Here is a 20,524-nt window from a genome sequence, read left to right on the forward strand (position 1 = left end):
ACACAATTTGGAACGTCGTGTTATGCGCCTTGCGGTGTCACCTCGAACTAAACTGATTCAACTAAACATTTGTTAGAATGGTTATCTAACTTGCAAGTTCTCTGTAAAGATCCAAGTTCCCGTCTTATAAATCTTCATATATGGATATGACACGTTATACTATAAAACGTTTCGTGTTCTGCAAGTTATTAATGCTTACGAGAACTTACGCAGATACTTGCAACATATGTACCTATCCAGTGACACGTTGTGCAGTCGGGTGTCTACAGCCAGTAAGGCATGAGGCGGTCTTGCTTCCCGTAAATAAGAATAAAATTCTGGTGATATGGAGAAACCTTGCCGCAAATATGAGCTCGCGATCTATATATACGACATCCCACTAAGCTCGCCATCGCTACTCTTGTACCAAGGTCCTACAGAATGGGGGTGCGAAACGCTGTGTGCAATAATGAAATCCAGTTGACAATATCCGGCATACATATAATGAACTGTTTTATTTCGATAAAACCTTTCCCGGCGGAATGACACAGACAAAGCATTACCCTCGTCACGGACGATATCCGAAAAAAATGAAAATCAGGAATCAGTCGTAGACAAAAAATAGCTGGTTAAATAATTAGATTCAACAATAACAGAAGAGACAAACAGAGAAAAAGTAGAACGGTAATAGTAATAATAAGATTGGTTGGAATATCAGCAATAACTTTGAGACTCCATGACACGGTAAGAGTCAACGGCCGCTCTTCATAAATCTGTGTACTTCGCGATAGTAGAACACGATATAATATATATGTATAATATAGAAACATTCTGGGGTAATGATCGCGTGTGTATAAACGGAAGGGTGTCGATGAGCGTTTTGTTGCATTTCTCTCGGATATTGTTCATTCGTTCCGTATAGTTTCTGACCAATTTACCTTTGATCACAATATATTGTTCGGCGGGCGATAGGATTCGCAAGGTATAAATGGCTATAACAGTAGATTCGATAAATAATAATTTTACTAAAAAAGAATAGTCTGTTCGACTAAATTATACGGAAACGGGTGGGGTTCGCTGTTCTCTTTCGCCTCGGCCATATGTAGCCGCCATTTTTAACAGAGAGTTCGGTGTTTTCACGATCGAATCGTACCGATAAGTTGCATTGATCTCGCGTTTGATCGTCCCAGCGACGCAAACAACTAGGCTCGATTTAGCTGCACACCGATACGTTGATGTCTTGCGCCGTAGTCATCGGTGTTGAGCATGATGTCAACGCCGACGATACGGATGGTATGCTGCTGAGGTCCGACGAGTCGGACAACGAACCTTGGCCTTGGTCCGAGAAATTGTTGACCTGGAAATATGCGGTTCATTACTGAACAGAGAGACGCCCAAGTTCATTTGGAGGTAAATTTTTGCAATCACTTATGACATTGTACCGCGAGATACGCTTGTGTCATGGAGTCATATTCTGCATGCACCCGTGTTACTAACAGAGGTTATCAGTAACGAAGCTTCTGCTATGTTATGTTTGATTTTAGTAAGTAGTTTTGTGATGAGTTTGGGTCACTTTTGTGAATGGATTTATCATAAGAACCATGCAAAATAGTCACTGTATATCTGAGTAAGTTCTAGAAGACTATAACTATGTGTAATATCATTTCCGTTTGTCGCGAATATAAATCTTACAATGTCGAAAGCAACCACCTCCGATTTACTGCAACCCTTCAACCAAGTCTAGTTCTGAAACTATACTTACTTGATTAGTTTTCAGACATTTCATGTTGCACTTCCACTTGAAGTGGTAAATATATGCTTTGGAGGTGAGTACAATTACTTAGTGGAAATTTACTGCGTTATTTCAACCTCCTCTTGACTACGCCGACTGCTTGACCACCTCTGGTCACTATACTATACTACCAACTTTAGAACTATACCGTGCTGGACGTTATCGGCATAGGACAATATCAATGAAAGCAAAATACAGCCGTGGTTCCTTCTTTATTTCGTTTTCACTATACCACCGCGTCAAGATCATATATTATATAATATACCTGAAGAGCTAATAAGAGAGCGGACGTTGAAGCGCGATACCGCTCTGTAGTAATTTATAGCAAAATGAAACCACTTCAGTCGAAATTTGAGTTTGTTGTACTGACGTAGGCAAGCATAATAAACCGAATGCCGCCTCATTTTTTCGGAGAACGCTATCGAATAGCCTACGCTGAATGAACTATTTTGTCATCCCGGTGCGGGCGAGGGGACATCGGAGACTTTGCTAATCCGTGTACGGACGGTATATTCACTTTCTTCTCGGCACTTTACTTAAGTGCGTGTCAAGTGTCCGCGGTAACGCTGCACACGCATTTGGGTTGCTACTGTCACATCATTCCCGGCGGTCTTAGTCTTTCGTGGCCTTGCCGGCGATGGTTTGCTTACAGATGTTCGTTACGCTCATGTCAACACGTAACAAGGTGCTGCTACATGTAAATTCTGTCGGGCAGCTAATGACACCAAACTAACGCTAGTTACTTCAATCAGGAGTATATTTTGTTTTCGTTGTTCATTTTTCAACGCCGTGTACTTGTGGTTTATAGCTTGTGACACTAAATCTTCAGCAGTTGCTTTATATCGAGCTTTAATATCGTGGCTTAATTACTCTTTGAAAGGTTTGTTTGATTATTTTATATAATTTATATGGCTCATGTAATGTAATCATTAAGACTTACCAATTGTTGAAAAGCGGGTTGTTCAATTTCCGTTTGCAAAGCGAAGTCGCTGAGCGCTTTCCACGCTGGTTGCTGATAGTTTCGCACTTCCACGGGCTTCGCGTTGATGGTATTGTCGTTTCTGACCGGCTCCGACGCTACCATCGGAACACCGTGCAACCCTGAGAGTCCGTGACCGCCTCCATTAGGCATGACCTACAGGGCAAAAACTCGTTATAAAATCGTAATATCATTAGGCGTTACTTGAACGGATTATAGACGGCGATAAAATCCATTATACTCTTCAGTCGGGCATTTTTTAATCATCAAGCGCCAGACACGTTGCAACAGGAACGTAATGTAAATAGTATAGTCGCACGTATCAGCATTCGAATAGTTTGTAGTGACACAATGCTAAGTCATCTTTGGGCCACAGTAATCTTTCAATAAATACAGATCAACTGCCTCACAATCTTAACATGCGTTCGAATCACGGACCTATTGTGGGTCATTGGCACCGTTGGATTTCCGATTGTTTACAAATGGCTTAACCGTGCAACGACAATGATTGACTATCCATACGGGTGGGTATCAATTTTGAAGAGAGTATATGCGGGACTGCTGGTATTAATTAGAAACATAACAGTCCCTAATCCTCAGCCACTTATATGTCTTGATATCACTTTAGTGGAGTGTCGAACTGTCCAGTGTCCATGCAAGTAGCAGCGTTTTCTTGGTGTCGCTAATTTAATCGCTGAACACAAGCATACGTCACTACACGCGCGAAACAGCTCTTGAGAAATACTCTGGTATTAAGCATTATTTGACGGGCGCATAATTCCTGGTATATATACGACCGGCGTGCGAACATGTCATTTGACGGAATGATTAATCGTTATTTGCGCTACGTGACTGAGGCGGGACGCACATCCTGCTGCCAACGCATTTTTTGATTGATATTAACACTAGAGATCATGACCGCCATCACTAAACGCCGCAACATTCACACTAAGCTTTTACTCGAAACTGCATTCGATTATGTTTTGATAGAGCGCTGGCAACAGTCTTTGACAAAAATGGCTTGAAGATTAGGTCCAACGCCCCTGCATATTTTTGATATATGGCTATATGTTCACACAATATATATATATCATATCGAATAAAGTGCAATATAACGTTTACTTATAATTCTTCGATCAATCGGTCGCGAGCGATAAAACCCTCAGGCGAAGATAATTCACGAATGGACTGGATCCTTCAAATCGATATGTCGCCTTGATGCGATAAGGTGCCCGTTTTGTTGAACCCCTTTACGAGTGATTGAAAGGAATGGGAATGTGATTGGAACCCGAATAATATGGAACGTTAACTGAGCATTGTAACCTCGGCAATGCCCCGACTATAATAATATTCGGCAAGTTCCTTTCATTGTATTTAGGACCATAATAGTAAATACCATACCAATTAGCGTTGATTAGGATGATTTAACTGTTGTATAAGGGAGCTGGAAGATGTGATTTTTGTGAATCTCAATGTCGCTGCTAACTTACATTTTACACGGTTTTAAATGGTATATGTCCAGTTATTTTTGTTCAAATCAATTTACATAGTTCTATTGATAAATTTTGAGGTGTTTTTCTCGGTATTTTCATATTTCTTTGTATTGTTTAAACACAAATTGCGTTGACGTAAACATTGAGGCATACAGAAAAAACGATTATCCCGGGGCGCAGTAAACTACACATGATTGATTTTTTTTCAGTTTGACATTGATGACGTTATGAAATGCCTGTTTATTAGTGACAGTTACATGAAGCGGTGTGTCCAATAATGCAGGGAAAACAGTATGGAGTTTTGTCAACAATCAACAACCCTTCGTGGCTCCGCTTTTGATACGGTGTTGCCTTCTCGCTATATATTGCACACAAGTTTGTTTCCCCATTACCTGATTAAATATGTGGATTTGGTCGATATTATCGAGCGTGCTGCCATTCCGAATAAGGAAATTCGAGATAAAAATCCACGGGAGCAGCCCATTGATTTTGTGCTTGCTTATCGCGCACACGTGAATCTATTTCGATATCGAAATAGATAGAAAAGACGCTTATTTCGGTAAGGTGTTTTCAAACGGCGTGAAGCATGTTGAGTGACTGCATGATTACGCGTTGACTGCTGCGTACTGCGCTCAAAATGGCGGTGCTAAATTCGTCTAAACTTCGGTGATGGATTTGGTGCAAACTTTCAAAAGAACTGATGGATCCTTGTCTTGGAATTATCCAGCGTTACGAATCGGCAGATGCGTTTTCACATGGATTCTAATCCACTGTCAAGTTTTCACGACTTCAGCCACGCCAGCGTGCCGTGAGACAACGTCTCTTCCGTGTCAGGGCGATTTCGCGTCACGGTATTGTCGAAACATTGACACATCAATGCATAAAACATATTATGAAATATGCATAAGCATTCGTTTTTCCAAGACCGTTAATCCCTTCCGCATCAGTGACTTAACCACGTGTGACCGTTAGCGACATGTTGACGGTCAGCAGGTCAGCGCGCTCTCGGACGTTGAATGATTACTGTTGGAGTTGGAAGAAGTTTGCGGCAGTAACATCGTACATCAACGACTGTTGAAAGTCGGGTAACGTGACGGGTTTTCTTAAAGTCACATGATCTGATTCGAACGCATTTGTTAACAATATTGTAGATGGCATCACAACAGTCATTGTAAACTGAGTTTTATTTATCATTTTTGTAATTCCAGGCATCGTTATATTTATTCTAATTCCTAATACTTTCTTGAAGCATGAGAACTGATATAAGCGTATTTGTATACAGTAATTTGAAATATTTCAAACTAAAAGCAAATCATTTATATACAAATTCTGACGTCAAATGTACGACCATAGACATTAGACACATCGGTAGTTAAATGTTATGTTGTTGTTGTTGTTTTGGAGTACGTGGTGTTTTGACTACATTGGTCATTTTACACCGAGCCGGTGTGCGTTATGTTGTAGCGCTGCCCACTTTCGTTATAGGCTTTTGTAAGACGGATCAGATAGCGGGAATGAGCCTTTGTCATTTGTCAATACCTTCTCGAAGCATGAGTTGTAACTATAAAGTAACTAAACGAATTTTCAGTAACGTCGACCTATATTACGTAGAACTATATTTTCGTCGAATGCACGACTATAGAAATAGTTTAATGTTCTATTATTGGATTGTCACTGCGGTTTTCTTTCACGGAAATGACTCACACAAGGATATCGTAACTGACCTGGTCGCCGTCCTGATGATGGTGTGGATTTTGGTGCTGGTCCTGCAATTGCTTCATGGCGATGGCCCTCTTCTTATCCTTGCATCTTTTGTTTTGAAACCAAACCCGGATCACCCTCGGCGAAAGCCCCGTCATCTCCACGAGCTGCTCCTTCATCAGCGCGTCGGGCCGCGGGTTGGCCGCGTAACAGGAACGCAACGTGTGAAGCTGTTTTTCGTTAAGTACAGTCCTGACGCGTGTCGTTTTCGGGTCTTTGTGCGAGCGCCTGCCCGCGTTCGATACGTTTGAGGGCGTTGAACTGCCGGCGACGCTGTTGCCCGTCGCCATATTGTGTCCGGGCGGCCCGACCCCCGGTATTACCGGGCTTAAAACGCCGCCGTTGGGCAGTCCCATCGGTGACATGACTTGATTCATGGGGGCGTCTCCGTGATGATGTAACCCTGCAATTTAGGAGAGTTGAGGGTAAACTCGCGGCTACCATAATATATTATTATCGCTCTTTACTTTGCCTATAGTTATGAGCTAATTATAAATCTTATACCTGTCCTATTCTTAGATATATTGATTGGATGCCAAGACGTGAGCAGACCATATCGGGGCATATGAACAAACACTCTGCGAATATCTATGGCATAAGATTTATTTATACCTCTGCGAAAATATGCTACCTTATCCTTCGAACATTGACGTCATATATGGTGTTTTAAAATGGCTTGGCCCTCATTCGCGAATGTTCAATTGTTCATGTCTGGTGGCTCAAAAGGATCTTGGAACATTGAACATGCAATGCTCTGACACCGTTTACGTCAGGGTGTTACTTGAGGTGCAAATAACTTTTTAAAACTGTCACGATACGTGACTTCTAAGTAGGAAAGCTCTTTCTTTTATGGGGATACTTTGTTATTGTTATAAAATGCTCGATCTGAAGTGTGTAGAATGGAACATGCTTCCTAGTACTATTAATCAGATTCGAGCCGATTTACTGAATCATCTTACTGTGGTTCTCAAACTCAACACCCCTTTATCACGCTGCGCATGTCTTTATCGCCCCTAGAAAGGTCTGGCGGCGTCACAAGCGAAGTAAATCTACTTTACTGCAGTACTTGTATTGCTTACTCGAGTAGGGGATTGTTCCATAATTCTACTTCAATATTTTTGGGACTAAAATACTAATTTTTGGATACATATTATTGAAGTGTAAAGTAGTTTTTGGATGCACTTCTCTTATGAGAGAATGCATCACCATCACCATGCAGTCCTAGACCTAGTTATGTAGTTCAAAGCGTTCACTATGAAGACTAAGATAAGCCACGAATATAAGTAGAATGTTTTCAGATTGTGCTGATTTCCATATAGGAGTGATGCAGTTATACCCCAGTCCTACAGCGATTTCGTACGTTCAGAGTCGAGTTTATGCCAGTGAAGTCCATATAGCATGATGTCCAATGGAAAGAAGCAATAATACAAAAGAGGCAATGCCGTGAAAAATTGGAGGAAAATATGACGAAAATTATAATTGTATGGGATCATGTTTATGAATATGATATTTAAATTATACATAGGTCCCGTTTTAGATCGAAGCGATGGTTGGACCAATGAATCGTATTATGAACGCTAATAAATGATAAAATACAGAATATTGTCAGGCGAACCGAGCTATTGTTCGTTGTACAACGGTCAATCATTGGATCGCTTTAACATCGATCGAAAATCCCCAAGAAATCGAAGATAAAAGCCCGGAGACTTTTTCGCCCCCCTTGTCTCGCGTAATCGCGAGAACCGAGAACCACTGATCTAACAGACGATACATATTTACAGTAACTTGAACTGCTTGATATTAATTATACCTAATATGTCGTTGTGCATGACGGATCTTTCGACGTGATCCGCTATGCAATAAAGTCCGTCTTCGCCCAGAGCGAATTCGTCTCCAGAGACGAGCTGTCTGTTGCAGGCGAGACACCTGAAGCATTCTACGTGGTAGATTTTATTTCTTGCGCGCATTACGAGATCGTTCTTGGTAAAACCCAAGCCGCATTTGTTGCATTTGGTTCCGAAAAGCCTGCAAAAGGAATGTGATTGAATTGAGTGAATTAAGAAGCGATGCTGCTGTAGGATACTTGTCTTGTATGACGTGTTTGCATGAAATTATTAAAATCATTACTACGTAAAGAACAAGTATTAAATTCTGACATCCATGATTTTACATATAATGGACCAATTGCTGGATAGGTTTGGGCGTACTGCGACGTCTGTGCGAAATCGCGTGAGGTTTTTTCGCAATGACGAAGATATTATATTACACGGACATCCCCAGACGATATTTGGCGCACTATATTTGGTACTTTTTTCCGCATTGTTGTCGCGATCAAACGCCTGGCGGTCCCAAGTGTGTGCGACGGATCAAACGGAATATATAGGTCTGTGGTGATTCTTGTTGAGTAGAGTAAGGCATTGCGGTAGCAGTAGTTTGAGAAACATGCTCTTCTTTATTGACTGTCATTTTATTTTATTTCAAAACAATTTAGTGATTATTGTAAATCTATTTAAAAATATAACAATGATATACTATATTATATTGTTATGAAACTGTAGGCCTACCAATATTCTAGGTCTAATGATAAATGGGACCTTAGGACGAGCATGCTTACAGCACATATCTTCAATACAGTGCATTCACTTGCATACCACATTACATTGCATGAAGGACAGGTGTTATTGATTTAAGGCAGTTTTTCACTCAGAATCACCCTAAATTCTTTCTTTCGGGGGGTCTTAGGAGTTTCGCCCTTGTGTACAGCGTACACATTGTTACACCTCATATTGTCGTTCTTAAACTCGGAAAAGCATATTGTTCGCTTCTCCTCATGAAAACGTATGCCAGGAATTTATGCCAGCTTTTTCACAGGCGGAACGTCAAGCGCCGGCGCGGCATGTGTTTGTAGAATGAGTCATTGCGATTTTTGCGTTCTTCCCAAGCGATAGTGTCGGGATATATATCAAAAGCGCTCGGGAATATATATCATAGAAAAATTATCATAAATTCCATCTTCCGTGCGGCTTGACACGTTAGCAGCGTGTGTTTTCATTCAAATTGTTGGTCGCGGCCGGCCGCTTCATGTTCATAAAAGTCTAATGTTCTACATGAAGTTAATTAAACTGCGGCACGTCTGCACGGGTTTCTTTATCCTGTGGCCCTTCGACGTTCCCTCGGGACTTACCGTGCGTATCACGGCAATAGTGAAATATTACGGAATGCGAAATTGTGTGCATAATATATCCGTTTTCTAAGTTAAGATCTTGTATGTGTGTGTATATTTTGTTATTTATGTTCTAATCTCTAATGTATTATCCGAAACAACCGATGCCAAAGATACTTGGAATACATGCGGCGATGTTTCCCGGAACATTTACATTGATTAGTACCGCAACTTTTATCAACCTTGACTCGAATCGCCATTCGACGAGTGACGTGCGACACAATGCCGGCAGTAATTGCGTGATGAAACTGGTGGCGTTTCGCCCGTTAGACGCCCAGACACGACACGGGTGACACGAGCAACCTTCACCGCCAGTGACGATTGATACCTATCAACGGCTCGCAATACGCAAGGCCCGATTCGGATCCTGTTGTATCGGACCGGCGCGTGATTTTATGAGGTTAACGGGTGGAGCAGTAACATAAAAGCAGCCGTCGACAGTTGTGTTCAATGTAGATAATAACAATAATCGATGAATGCATCGGAATAATATCAATACCTCATCTGTAATTGGCCCGGATCGAATGCTTTTAGCCGGACGCGCCGCAATTATCGATAATGTTACCTAGCAAACTGGGAATAAGCTTCATTAAATAATGGATAACGGAATGGTAAGGTCGCGTGTCGAGATTATACGCTGCAATACATCCGACCCTGAGTCGTTTCCAGAGGCGGCCCAACTATCCATCGTTGATACTCAAGTAGGTATAGGGGTAACGGCATACATTTCTAGTCAATTACAAGTAGAATTATCTATTTTCAAGAAGTGACCAAATTATTTCAAATGAAGGGTATGAAAAGTACTCTCGAGTAAGCGTTTTCGAAATGTAGACTTGGTCGAAGGTTCGCACACTTTGACAATTTATCTGTCGTGGCTGTACTTTCGAAATTGCGAGATGCGTCTGAGACTGACGCAGAAGCACTGCAGGCTGCAAACCCTTCAAATATTCGAACATATTTATTTAACAGTTGGTGCGATGGCTATTTTCCGTGGTTTATGCAGATATTTCACATAGAAGCAAAGTTATCCCGAAACTACTCAACACTGTCCAGGTTCAAAACGTAAAAACTGTTAAAGCCGAAGTAGTCTAAACATAACCACTTATGAAGATTTCACACAAAAGTGATTCAAAGCTATCCCGAAACTACTTTATACTTTTCTGAATCCAAAGCGTAAAAATTGTTCCAGTAGAAACAGTTTAAAACATAACCAACTGAGAAGCAGTGGAAGTACGCAAAACTGACTTGAGCACTTCGACAAATAGATCTATTTCGTTACTGACCATCTCTGGCTATTTCTCAACATATCTGCACAGCGGATGAGTTACGATACGCGCGCTGATTGCTGACGTAATCGCGACCGCACCGACGCGGATTTGAACTCTGAGTCGTGACTGATCGACCGCAGTCGTAAGTTGTCGAGAGATGCGCGGATTTGATTGACAAGCCGTACGAGTTTTCGAAATCGTGACATCACGCGCGCGAGGCTCGCTACGGAATCGCGCTCCTCCGGCTGCGCGCCGTGTCCCGTTTGTTTGGAATACGTAATTGGCAACACGTCGGATCGTTTGTATTGGTTCATTAAAAATTCCCGAGTCCGTAACTTATCTCGGCGATCTATGCGTAAACAGAAACAGACGCCCCCTTGTGCTGTACACTGTTAGATGCGCCTCGCTGAGCCCCAGTGTGGATAAATATCCCATCCTTCTAAGCTATAAGGTATAAAGTAGGAGGCCAGCGGTGGATCAACAGCTGCGCTGCACGTTGGTGCCATATTCCGTAGGGAGTGACAGCACTCATAAATAATACATCTCATTTTTGTGAGGAATGTAAATATGTAAATCTACGGGGAAACTCCGGTTCTGATAGACAAGTGTACGGGGCAGATCCGGCTTACTATAGAGGCTCCCATAATATGGTTCTGTCAGTAGTTGTTTTGACTCGCGAATGAGCGAGAAATCGGCCCATGATCTCAACCCGGTGATTGTCCGTTACAGTGTTGACCAAAATTAGCTACTGCACCTGACGGGGCAGTGGTTTGCCTTCTAGGTTACCAACATCGAAGGAATTACATCGAAAAGCGTTCTTCTGTTGTCACTCTTCGCGTACTTCAAATATATCGATATGTAAGGCTTGAATATTGCTACTCTGTAGTTATAGCTATAGTGTAGTAGTTATAGCTAGTGTAATGTTTTATACAGGATTTGATCGACTACTAAAATATTATGTGTGACATTAAGCTTATGGTATTGCGTCTAAGGGGCGCATGCTGAAATTTTAATCAAATAAAAAGTCTGCTCGGTTCATGTTGGATAACGGCTTCCGTTTGTAGGTGCTCGGTGTGGGTATTTGGATCGGATTTTCACGGCGGCTTATCCTTGCGGATTACAGCTCTCACCGCGATCCCTGGTCGGAGGATGCAAACACACGCGCGCTGTATACATCCGCAAATGCAATAACTTAATCCGGACTCGTGGAAAACTTGCCGAAACGTCTAGCTTGGGAAGGAATAATTAGGGTTCGGCAGTGTCCATCTTTTCCTGATACCTATTGTCGATTTTGGCCTTGCGATTGTCAAAATACAACGTAGCTATCACGCCCCCGTTCTGTTGTATGATTTCGGGCTATAGTATTCAAGTATTCATTTGTAGTCCGCAAATATACTATCGCCAAGTTCAAGAGACAGAGTGCGCTAAGATTTTCTATAGTTCACGTATGGCAAAGTGAACGTCTGATTTCGACCATTGTATGTGACGTCACTGCTAAATATAAGTACCAAGTTGATATTACAGCTAATATTCGTTATGGCTGTCGTGTACAATTTATACTAAGATTAAATGCGTATTATTATTCGAGCCGATTTGCAGAGCTGTGGTAAAATAGATATTGTAAGACCCTCACGCCTAAATTAGCGTCCAGCAATTTCGCGAAGTAAATTTCCTTTTATTCTATGCAAGCCTGCGGAGCTGCGTTCCTTCATCATTGTTTAGTTGTAATGCAAACAGTCACAGGATTTAGGCGTGGGTGCTGATTCGCTTGTGCCCTTATTTCTCGTTATGCGATGTACATTGTACTTGTACATTAGTGGCGTACGCGTGTTTAGACCACGGTGTTTGTAGCAGCGTGTTGTACTACAACTGAATCGCCGGCTTGGTAAAAGTAATTACCAATGCTTACGCACAAAGTTGATACTTCTTGATGAATTATGACTGCAAAGTCCGAACACAGAGCAATCTAATCTTTTCCTACTTAGCGGATAATAGCGGCTGCATATGGTAATTCTACGTAATCTAACGGCTTCGTTCTGTTGCCGACCATATGTTGGCCTAAACCTTCTCCAAACTTTACTGCCACAATCGATACCTCGGATCGATCCGCGTAAACATTCCGGGCCAACCCTCGCAAATTAGGTTACAACTCTAGAAAATATATGATCTCGTTTGTAGAAATACAGCCTAATTAATTATGCGATCAACTACAATGTTGGCCATTAGGCCATCTTTTATGGAGGGCAAAGTAACACAATGCTTACGCAACAAAGCTCGCTAATATCATTATAGCGGGATAATATAGATATTTATATACATTTATACACGCGGGATCAAGTGAGATATGTAAACAATCGAAATCGGTGTCAAGGCCGGGTTAATAACAAGAAAAACGCTAGAATTTCACAGGTGAAATCGTGTGACTTGTGTCAATCGTTTGACGAGCGTGAAATCGAATTGAATAATTTGACAAGCCCGATCCCAGTGTCGAGTGATTGAAGACGCCGTGGCGTTGTGGCTTACTGAATACGATTACCCGCAATAACATGAGATTAGTTGAGTCATGTGTTTTCAATGCGGTCTCGGCATTGCCAACAGTTGCAATGCAGTCCACTTTTCCTGTATCCTGTAGGCTACTTGTTGCAAGCACTGATCAACCACTGAACAAAATCTATTCGGCCTATTTACACAGTAATTGCAACGTACAAGTAAATCGTATTCGTGTTTGAATGACAGGTACCTCCAAGAAGCTCTACGGGTATTTATATTGTGGAATATCACCCAAGGAGATAAAAATGGCGAATATTGCCAAATCCCTTCGTAAAGGCAGCATAAAGTTCACAAGAATATGTATTCTGCCAGTGTGTCATGTACATTGTACAATTCGCTTATGCAATTTTACAATCCCCGAACTCACATGATATAGTCCTGTTTACAGTATGTCTTCCCGTCTCGCACGAAACAAGTCCCCGTCTCGTCTAGATGTTGCCCACAATCTGTACATTTCAAACACCCGGCGTGCCATTCCAAATTCGGCGCCACCCGCATAATATACTGGTCGTGGATAGGGCCCCCGCATCCGGCGCAACAAGGTATCCTGTTAGGATCTGGAAAAAGTAGACACTCGTCAATCTGCTGGATCGGTTCATCTGGCGGGTTACGGTCTTCGGTCGTACGGAACGAGACATGAAAACTATCCGAGGTTGTCGCACGCTAAATAATATAATTACGAGCGCAGTAACGAAGCGTGGCATTGATTTCGTCTGGCCTGTTTGTTTGCGGGCCGTGACATGCATGAAGGTAGACGATATATATGGATGAATACCTAATGTGCACATCTATCAAGGTTGGTGGTTTCTCCGGTTAGATTCTAATATAATCAATTGCGAACGATTTTATGGGTAGCTTCACGAATCCATGATATAGAGATGTTAATTGACATAAATTTACCACTCTGGAGGTCCCTTATTTTCCCATCTCGACGTTTTCATTTTTTTTTTAGACGATCGTGATTCGTGTATATTTGATATTTCAAAACGAATGATCGTATGAAAACTATACATAATGCTGTTATTATAGACTATCGAAAAGACTAATGATACGATTCAGCATCCAAGCATTCGGATTGGATCAATGTGTCTCGCTTTATTTGACAAGATTTTGTCTTTTACGTAGAACTCTAATCTACGGATGTAAAATAAAACCTATTCGTAACGACGTACGCCGAGGAAGGACTATACCGCCCAACGTTCATAAAATACAGCGTATGTATTTGAGATTGATTTTGGTGGCGCAAAACATACGGTTTACAATTACAATGATCCTCATATGCGCGTAGGTGTACTACCTTAGCGAAGGCAATACGTGTTACAACGCAGCGTCGGGTAACGAATTTGCGATTAAACATTAATGTAACAAACTTGACTAATTGATACAAGTCGATCAGAGCATTATTAAGATCATAAAACGCTTTAGGTTCGTCAATTTTTAAGTTTGCCAGCATAGGGTCGGGCGTAGAGGCACGCTTACATTGATTCGATGGCGCGTATATATGTGTTTGTGTAGTTTTGTCACTCTCGTTTTATTCCTGTTTTAGGCCTTTCGTGATATTAGATCGTATATATACCGGCGTAAATGCCACGCCGTCGTGTGTGGCGCGGATATATTCGTCACTGGTGTAGATTCAGGTTTAAATCACGTACGCGTGGTTAAATCGCTATTATTGAACCGTCGTACTAGGGACACGGAGAATCCCTTACGAACATGGCATTATTTAAACGCCGCGACTTATCCGTTTAAGAACGAAAAGATAAAATAAAGAAAAATATGGCCAAAGCGCCGGGGAGAGTGACATTCTTTCGAGAATGCATGTTGGACTTGTTGGCATAATATCGTGTGACATCACACATGCGTTGCCGACATTCGGGGCGCTTTCGCACGTATGGGGTCTAACCCAGTCGCGGGCGACTGCCAATCTTTCATCGGCTGCAAGTCCCTAGTCGAAACACTACACGCAATTTTTCACGTCCGCCCGCGCGTTGTTCAAACGATTTCTACTACGAGAAAACGGGCGTTAAAACCTCAATTTTTACACGCTACCCGTGCCAGTATCAACAAGGGCTTATTGTGTGAGATATTTGTTTGTGAACGGAGGTCTGCATGTGATAACCTATGACGTCGAATGTATACCTTGCCTATCCATCGCTAAGAAAATAGAAAGTTTTTACAAAGGCGTGAGTTTGTAGTAACACAGGTACGGAATCATTCTTAGGAACACCGCTGTGGATATTAAAGCATAACTACACACCTAGTAGGTTTACGCGGCGGGTGTTAATATTATTATCTTCTTAGCAGAGACCGGAACCGATCTTGAAATCTATTTGTGATAGTCTGTGAAAAGCCTCTTCATATTGAACCAAGCGGAAAACTCCATTTGCACAAGTCAAATGAACAACGGGAAAAGGCGTTCGCGTTTCTACACGAGTCGCTTTCTACAAAACCCATAAAACGTGTCGATCTATTCAGCGCGTTACGCGGCCGCATTCAATAGCTCAATAATCTTATGTCCGTGGATTAACATTTGTTGCTAATTTTGCACGCCGCGTGGCCACTAAAAACTTTCGTATCCGTATCGCCAGCGATATTGGTAGCAAGCAAACCGATATTTCTACTTCGCAATGCGGATTTTTAATCGCGTATCTCCGCTCCGCCATACAACGGATGCCGCATGCGTTATCCGCCATTTTGTGAAGCGAGCAATATGCCGACAAAATTGCGGTTGGGCACGCCGTCTTTTTGAGGTTGCCGTTGAAAGGCCTCTTTTAATCATGCCATCTCATGCGGGGCGAGAAATGACGCTCCAATCTGATTTTAAAAGTGAATGCGCCGGGCTCGTACGTTGGAGCATCAAGCAACACGAATCCGTTTGTTAAAAATTGTCATTGCCACGATCAACCTAATCCTTGATTAGGTCTTTACGTACCGCAGATTTATTTCTAGTCTCGACTACGCAATACGTTACCATGCACAATTGTAATGTACATGCCAGTAGCGCGTGTTTGAATTCCTGGGCCGTGTATACTCGATGTTTTAAATTCATAGTGTACGGTATCGATGGTCAATGGTCGTGGTCAGCGGTCATCTATACGCACCAGGCCCGTACGTTTGTTGCAGCAAGGGATTTAGAGCAGGCTATGTTGTTCGCTCTATGCTTTTGTAAGACATTAAATAGCCAGACGTTGGGAAATATGGACAAAATTGAGCAATGAAACCCTATAATATAAGCGCTTGGTTCGAATCTAGCAGAATTTACAATTATCGATCGCTGACACATAGATAGGCTTTTATTTGTCATATTAATAAACAAAGACGTATATCACTGCGTTTCTTGACATTAGAATTGTAGCCTTCCATTTCAATTGTATCTTTAGATGCGCGGAGTCCAACACATGTACAAAGACTGTATCACGACAGCATTCCGTTTTTTAGCAGTGAGTTTTGACGGACGGGGTCGGTTGATCCATTCTGATCAAATACGCCCGGATTTTGCACCGGGCCCGATCTGATTTTTTATTGCTAAATAGTAGGTTATGAGCTTGTGCAAGCACAGTAGCGGTAGCGTTGTAATAACCGCTCGACAAGTTGCACAAATACCAACGCATTCGGCTTGGCGATGTTCACAATATAAAGCGCACTTTTACGAGCGGGAACGAGAGGTAACAATCCGTCTGATACACTGCAGATGGGTGATGTGTTCTCTTTACGATTAACGTATACTTTTATTAACAGCGCGGACAACTTGCCGCTGGACAATGAGGGATGAATCATACATCACCGTGCAAGTTCGGAACCGACATTCCAAAACTAATAAATATACATATGGTTGGTATTGCCGCCGCAAATGAAATCGACATTGCAAACGATATCGCGATCATATAACGCACAGCTGTGACAGATTTACTCGTTTCATACATAACATGATATTAAAATTTCCTATTGATAATAACATTTCTAAGATTTGTAAAAGATTTGTCATACGCGAATTTACGTGTCGAACGCACAGTTTCAGTGTACGAATCAACCAATTTTAAGCAACTGAGTATATAGTGTAAGCTACAAAAACTCATCGTATAAATATCGGCAGACAGACCAGCAAGAAACATTCCGGCGTATTTAAATCAGATTTTTTGGCGAAAATCTACTAATTTGAACTTAACTTAACAGTCTATTTGCCGAATTTCGATACTGGACTCGTGTTATATTCAAATTATGTTCTTAAAATACAAGTTATTACTTCACTCTAAACACATATGTATCATAAAGTAGTCTGTCGACGTTGCAGTCTGGCGTAAAAAATTTCTGACAATTTCTGACCCTTATGACATTCTGTAATGGCAAATCCATATCACATAAGTGACAACAAACTGTCGCGATAGACTCGACGGCGGTACGGCGCTATCTCATGGGAAAATGATCGCGTCGCCTTCGACTGCTAGAACCGTACGCCGGCGACGAAATTGTAACTTGCCGAAAAAATGATTACTCACCGCCGGCGCCCGTCATGTGCGGCACGACGCCTGCTTGGCTCGGGTCGCCCATGTCACGCAAGTCACCGACAGCCAGTTTGCTGTCGATCGCGGGCACGCTAACGTCGTAGATCCCAGGCTCCAGCGAATCCGTCTTCTCGTGTGGGAATAGTAAACCCAATATCTGATCGCTCTCGGAGCAATGTTGAGGTAGAATCTTGTCGTTTGGACGCCGCCTGTTAGCAGCTGCTAGAATCCGAAGGAAATGGGTGGGATTTCGGGAGATTTTTTAAGGCCAGCGTGTCTCGGAAAACGGGTGCAGTATAGTCAGCCTGTGTCTTATTATAAACATAAATATATATCCGTATATATGTTCTGTAAAAGAAACGCGAAATTACCAACACGCCTTGGCGTTGATGAAAGCTCGCCGGAAAAATACACAAGTGTGAATGACACGACAAGCAAAGACAATATGACTGTATGCATACAGCGAGCATCTTTCTTCTACGACGCAATTTAACTTGACGTGCACTGGTGATTTGCAGGTACCCCGAACTTTTTCCATGTTCTCTCTCACGGCGCGTATTCTCGCATTGGAAATGACTTCCGACAGAACACGGCCGCTCGTGACATTTGGAATATTCCACAAAATGGCAGCGTGACAGCGGGTTTCGGACCGCGATAGACGGACTGTCATCAAACTGTTTCAACGGCCTCATAAAGTTTGCAAGCTGGGCATGCGGGGGCCCTAAAAATTTACAGCGATAGGGATTTGTCATCCGACCGAGTTCCAACATTACCGAATACATCCGCGATAGCGGATCTAACGATCTCACCACGGCAGTGGCGATAAAACAAACGGGCTCATTTCGTGAAGTCAAAGCGTTAACTTGCAAGAGTGTTAACTCCTAACTTCAGTCAGGGCAAAGTCCGGAACATAAAGGGAATATCGTCGTAAATTGTCCGGAAAATATTTTGCTTTATTTCTCGTCTCGGCGGCGTATCAAAGCGCCGGTGACCGTGTCCGATTACCGATACGGGCAGTTAAACGTATCGTAATTTTCGGTATTTAGCAGACTCAACTATGTAATGGACCATGCTTTGATATAAGTTACTATCATGACCAATTCATTTTGAAAATCCGCCGTATTAGGTTCATTAGCGTTATGAATGGATTTATGCCGTTTCAAGACACAATCGCAGGCCAATCTATTCAGTAGTGGGCGAACAAATGCGTTTCGAAACGAGTACACCTGCTGTCGAAAAAATATATGTCAATCAAAATGTACCGTACGAGACCTTTGTCAAATATCACCAAGGCACGTATTATGGCGCTGCGTAGTGTTAAAAGTTCACTGGACAATGCCGCTGGAGACTGGCTTATTTGCTCGAAACCCGCGCTCAGAAGTTGAAATTTACCAATGCCGCCGCTCGGTCTTCAGCGACTGTCATTTTTCGTTGCGCATGCCTAATTTTCTTATCGATAAAATTATTGTGACTGGAGTCGCACTCGCCCTCACGAGTATGGGGAATCTTGGGACGCCATCTTACATACATCGATTTGGACGCGCAAAACAATTTTTCTACCGTCCACAAACAACACTTGTACAACTCTGTTGACTATACGACAATTATCATTGCTCAAAGACACCTCGGTGTTACATCCTGCGCAAACAAGCGCGCGTACTCCGCACCCCTTCCAAGCTATTCCTCATCTGTAGGCTAAATGCACCATCAAATGGCGCTGCGCGTTCTCGTATCCGCAAGAGATCCGCCAATCAACCGGGCGTTTTTTCCCGCAAGACCAAGACGTTCTCTAACATCGGCTAAGTAGCTCTATATTGTCGAATTGAAAATATCATATTACGGTATCGCTACGCATGCCTCTCCAAGTCTACTGCGTTGTGAAATGCTTCGACTCGGCATTGTCAGATATTAGGAATGCGTTCTCTTTTAGGTAGTGTACTGCGACAAAAATATGCGTCTTATATCTATTACATTTCTCAAATTCCAGCTCTATGATCAGATATGCATCAACGAGAATTCCGACCACTGAATAGTTGGACGTAATCGGTTAACGCTAATGACAGACTCTCATGATATCTGCCATTGCTATTTTTGTCCGATTTCTAATAATATCGTTACGACAATAAACACGATACTTATGGAGCGATAACATATCTTCGCCCCGGCTGATATCCGTCATAAATGCGTCGCAGTTCGGGAGAATATTAGCTCGGCGCTATTTTTGTGCCGCGTAAAATTAGTATTTCGCTAATAGAAATTTCAGGAATCTCAATGCATCGCGTAATCTTGACTTGTGCCGTCGGATTGGTATTATGATTGCCGGTTCGACCGGTACCGACGACTTGCGTAGTTTTGAGAATGGTAACAGTTGATGACGATACCCCATTTCCTTGAGCTACCGACACCGAAGCAACTGAGATGCCGGGATTTGTGCTCTGACACTATGAAATTTCAGCTACGTCCCTGTGGGTAAAAAGATATTCAGATCATACAGGCGTTTCTCTCCTATTTTATATTTCAAGAACGTCGCTACCTCCAACTTGCGGGAGGAGGTTTTCGTGTTAATGACTTTTTCCCACGTAGTAAACAGTCTGTACATTGTACCGTACCGGATATTAAAATCCAGTGTTATCTAGATATCCCTGATTGCAATCATATCTGGTGATCGACATAGCATCATTCTGTGCCAACCAGATCAAAATGGTTCGCGATCACTCGAATACTAAAGAGGTCTGACTATGGTATTCTAGTCCTACTTATAAACAAATAAATATGTTGTAAGGTTTGGTGTCAGTATAATGTTAGAGATAATGAAACAACAATTGAACTAATAATCCATAGGAATTGTCGAGGCATGAATTTGAATGCTTTTATGACCTTTTCATATCTGTTGGAATACGCGGCAGTAGTACTGTCGTAGCGTGTTGAAGTTAGTGACCTCACAATTCACAGTAATATCGCTAGTGCATTCATTGGA

At 42.2% G+C, this 20,524-nt stretch overlaps 1 protein-coding gene across 1 annotated transcript; it reads right to left on the bottom strand.

The window, feature by feature from the left end:
- Positions 1-475: 475 nt before the first annotated feature.
- On the bottom strand, positions 476-19,230 carry LOC145447150 (insulin gene enhancer protein ISL-1-like). Its single transcript, XM_080325562.1, has 6 exons — positions 17,542-19,230; positions 13,413-13,602; positions 7,815-8,029; positions 5,968-6,407; positions 2,712-2,906; positions 476-1,336 (listed from the first exon to the last, which is right to left on the bottom strand). The coding sequence occupies exons 1-6, from the start codon at positions 17,591-17,593 to the stop codon at positions 1,193-1,195; spliced, it is 1,236 nt and encodes a 411-aa protein (XP_080181688.1). The 5' UTR covers positions 17,594-19,230; the 3' UTR covers positions 476-1,192.
- Between the last annotated feature and the right edge of the window lie 1,294 nt (positions 19,231-20,524).

Source organism: Botryllus schlosseri, chromosome 9 (assembly GCF_051294905.1).
Source record: "Botryllus schlosseri isolate E-star chromosome 9, Bs_hap1, whole genome shotgun sequence".
Taxonomy (NCBI): Eukaryota; Metazoa; Chordata; class Ascidiacea; order Stolidobranchia; family Styelidae; genus Botryllus; species Botryllus schlosseri.

What these genes read in the sequence shown, in the direction of transcription:
- LOC145447150 (XM_080325562.1), bottom strand. Translation starts at nt 17,593, where the DNA reads ATGGGCGACCCGAGCCAAGCAGGCGTCGTGCCGCACATGACGGGCGCC. An exon ending in ATCATCAGGACGGCGACCAG is followed by an intron (nt 2,907 to 5,967) that starts GTCAGTTACGAT and finishes TTTGCCCTGTAG; the next exon opens with GTCATGCCTAATGGAGGCGG. An exon ending in AACCCGCTTTTCAACAATTG is followed by an intron (nt 1,337 to 2,711) that starts GTAAGTCTTAAT and finishes GCATATTTCCAG; the next exon opens with GTCAACAATTTCTCGGACCA.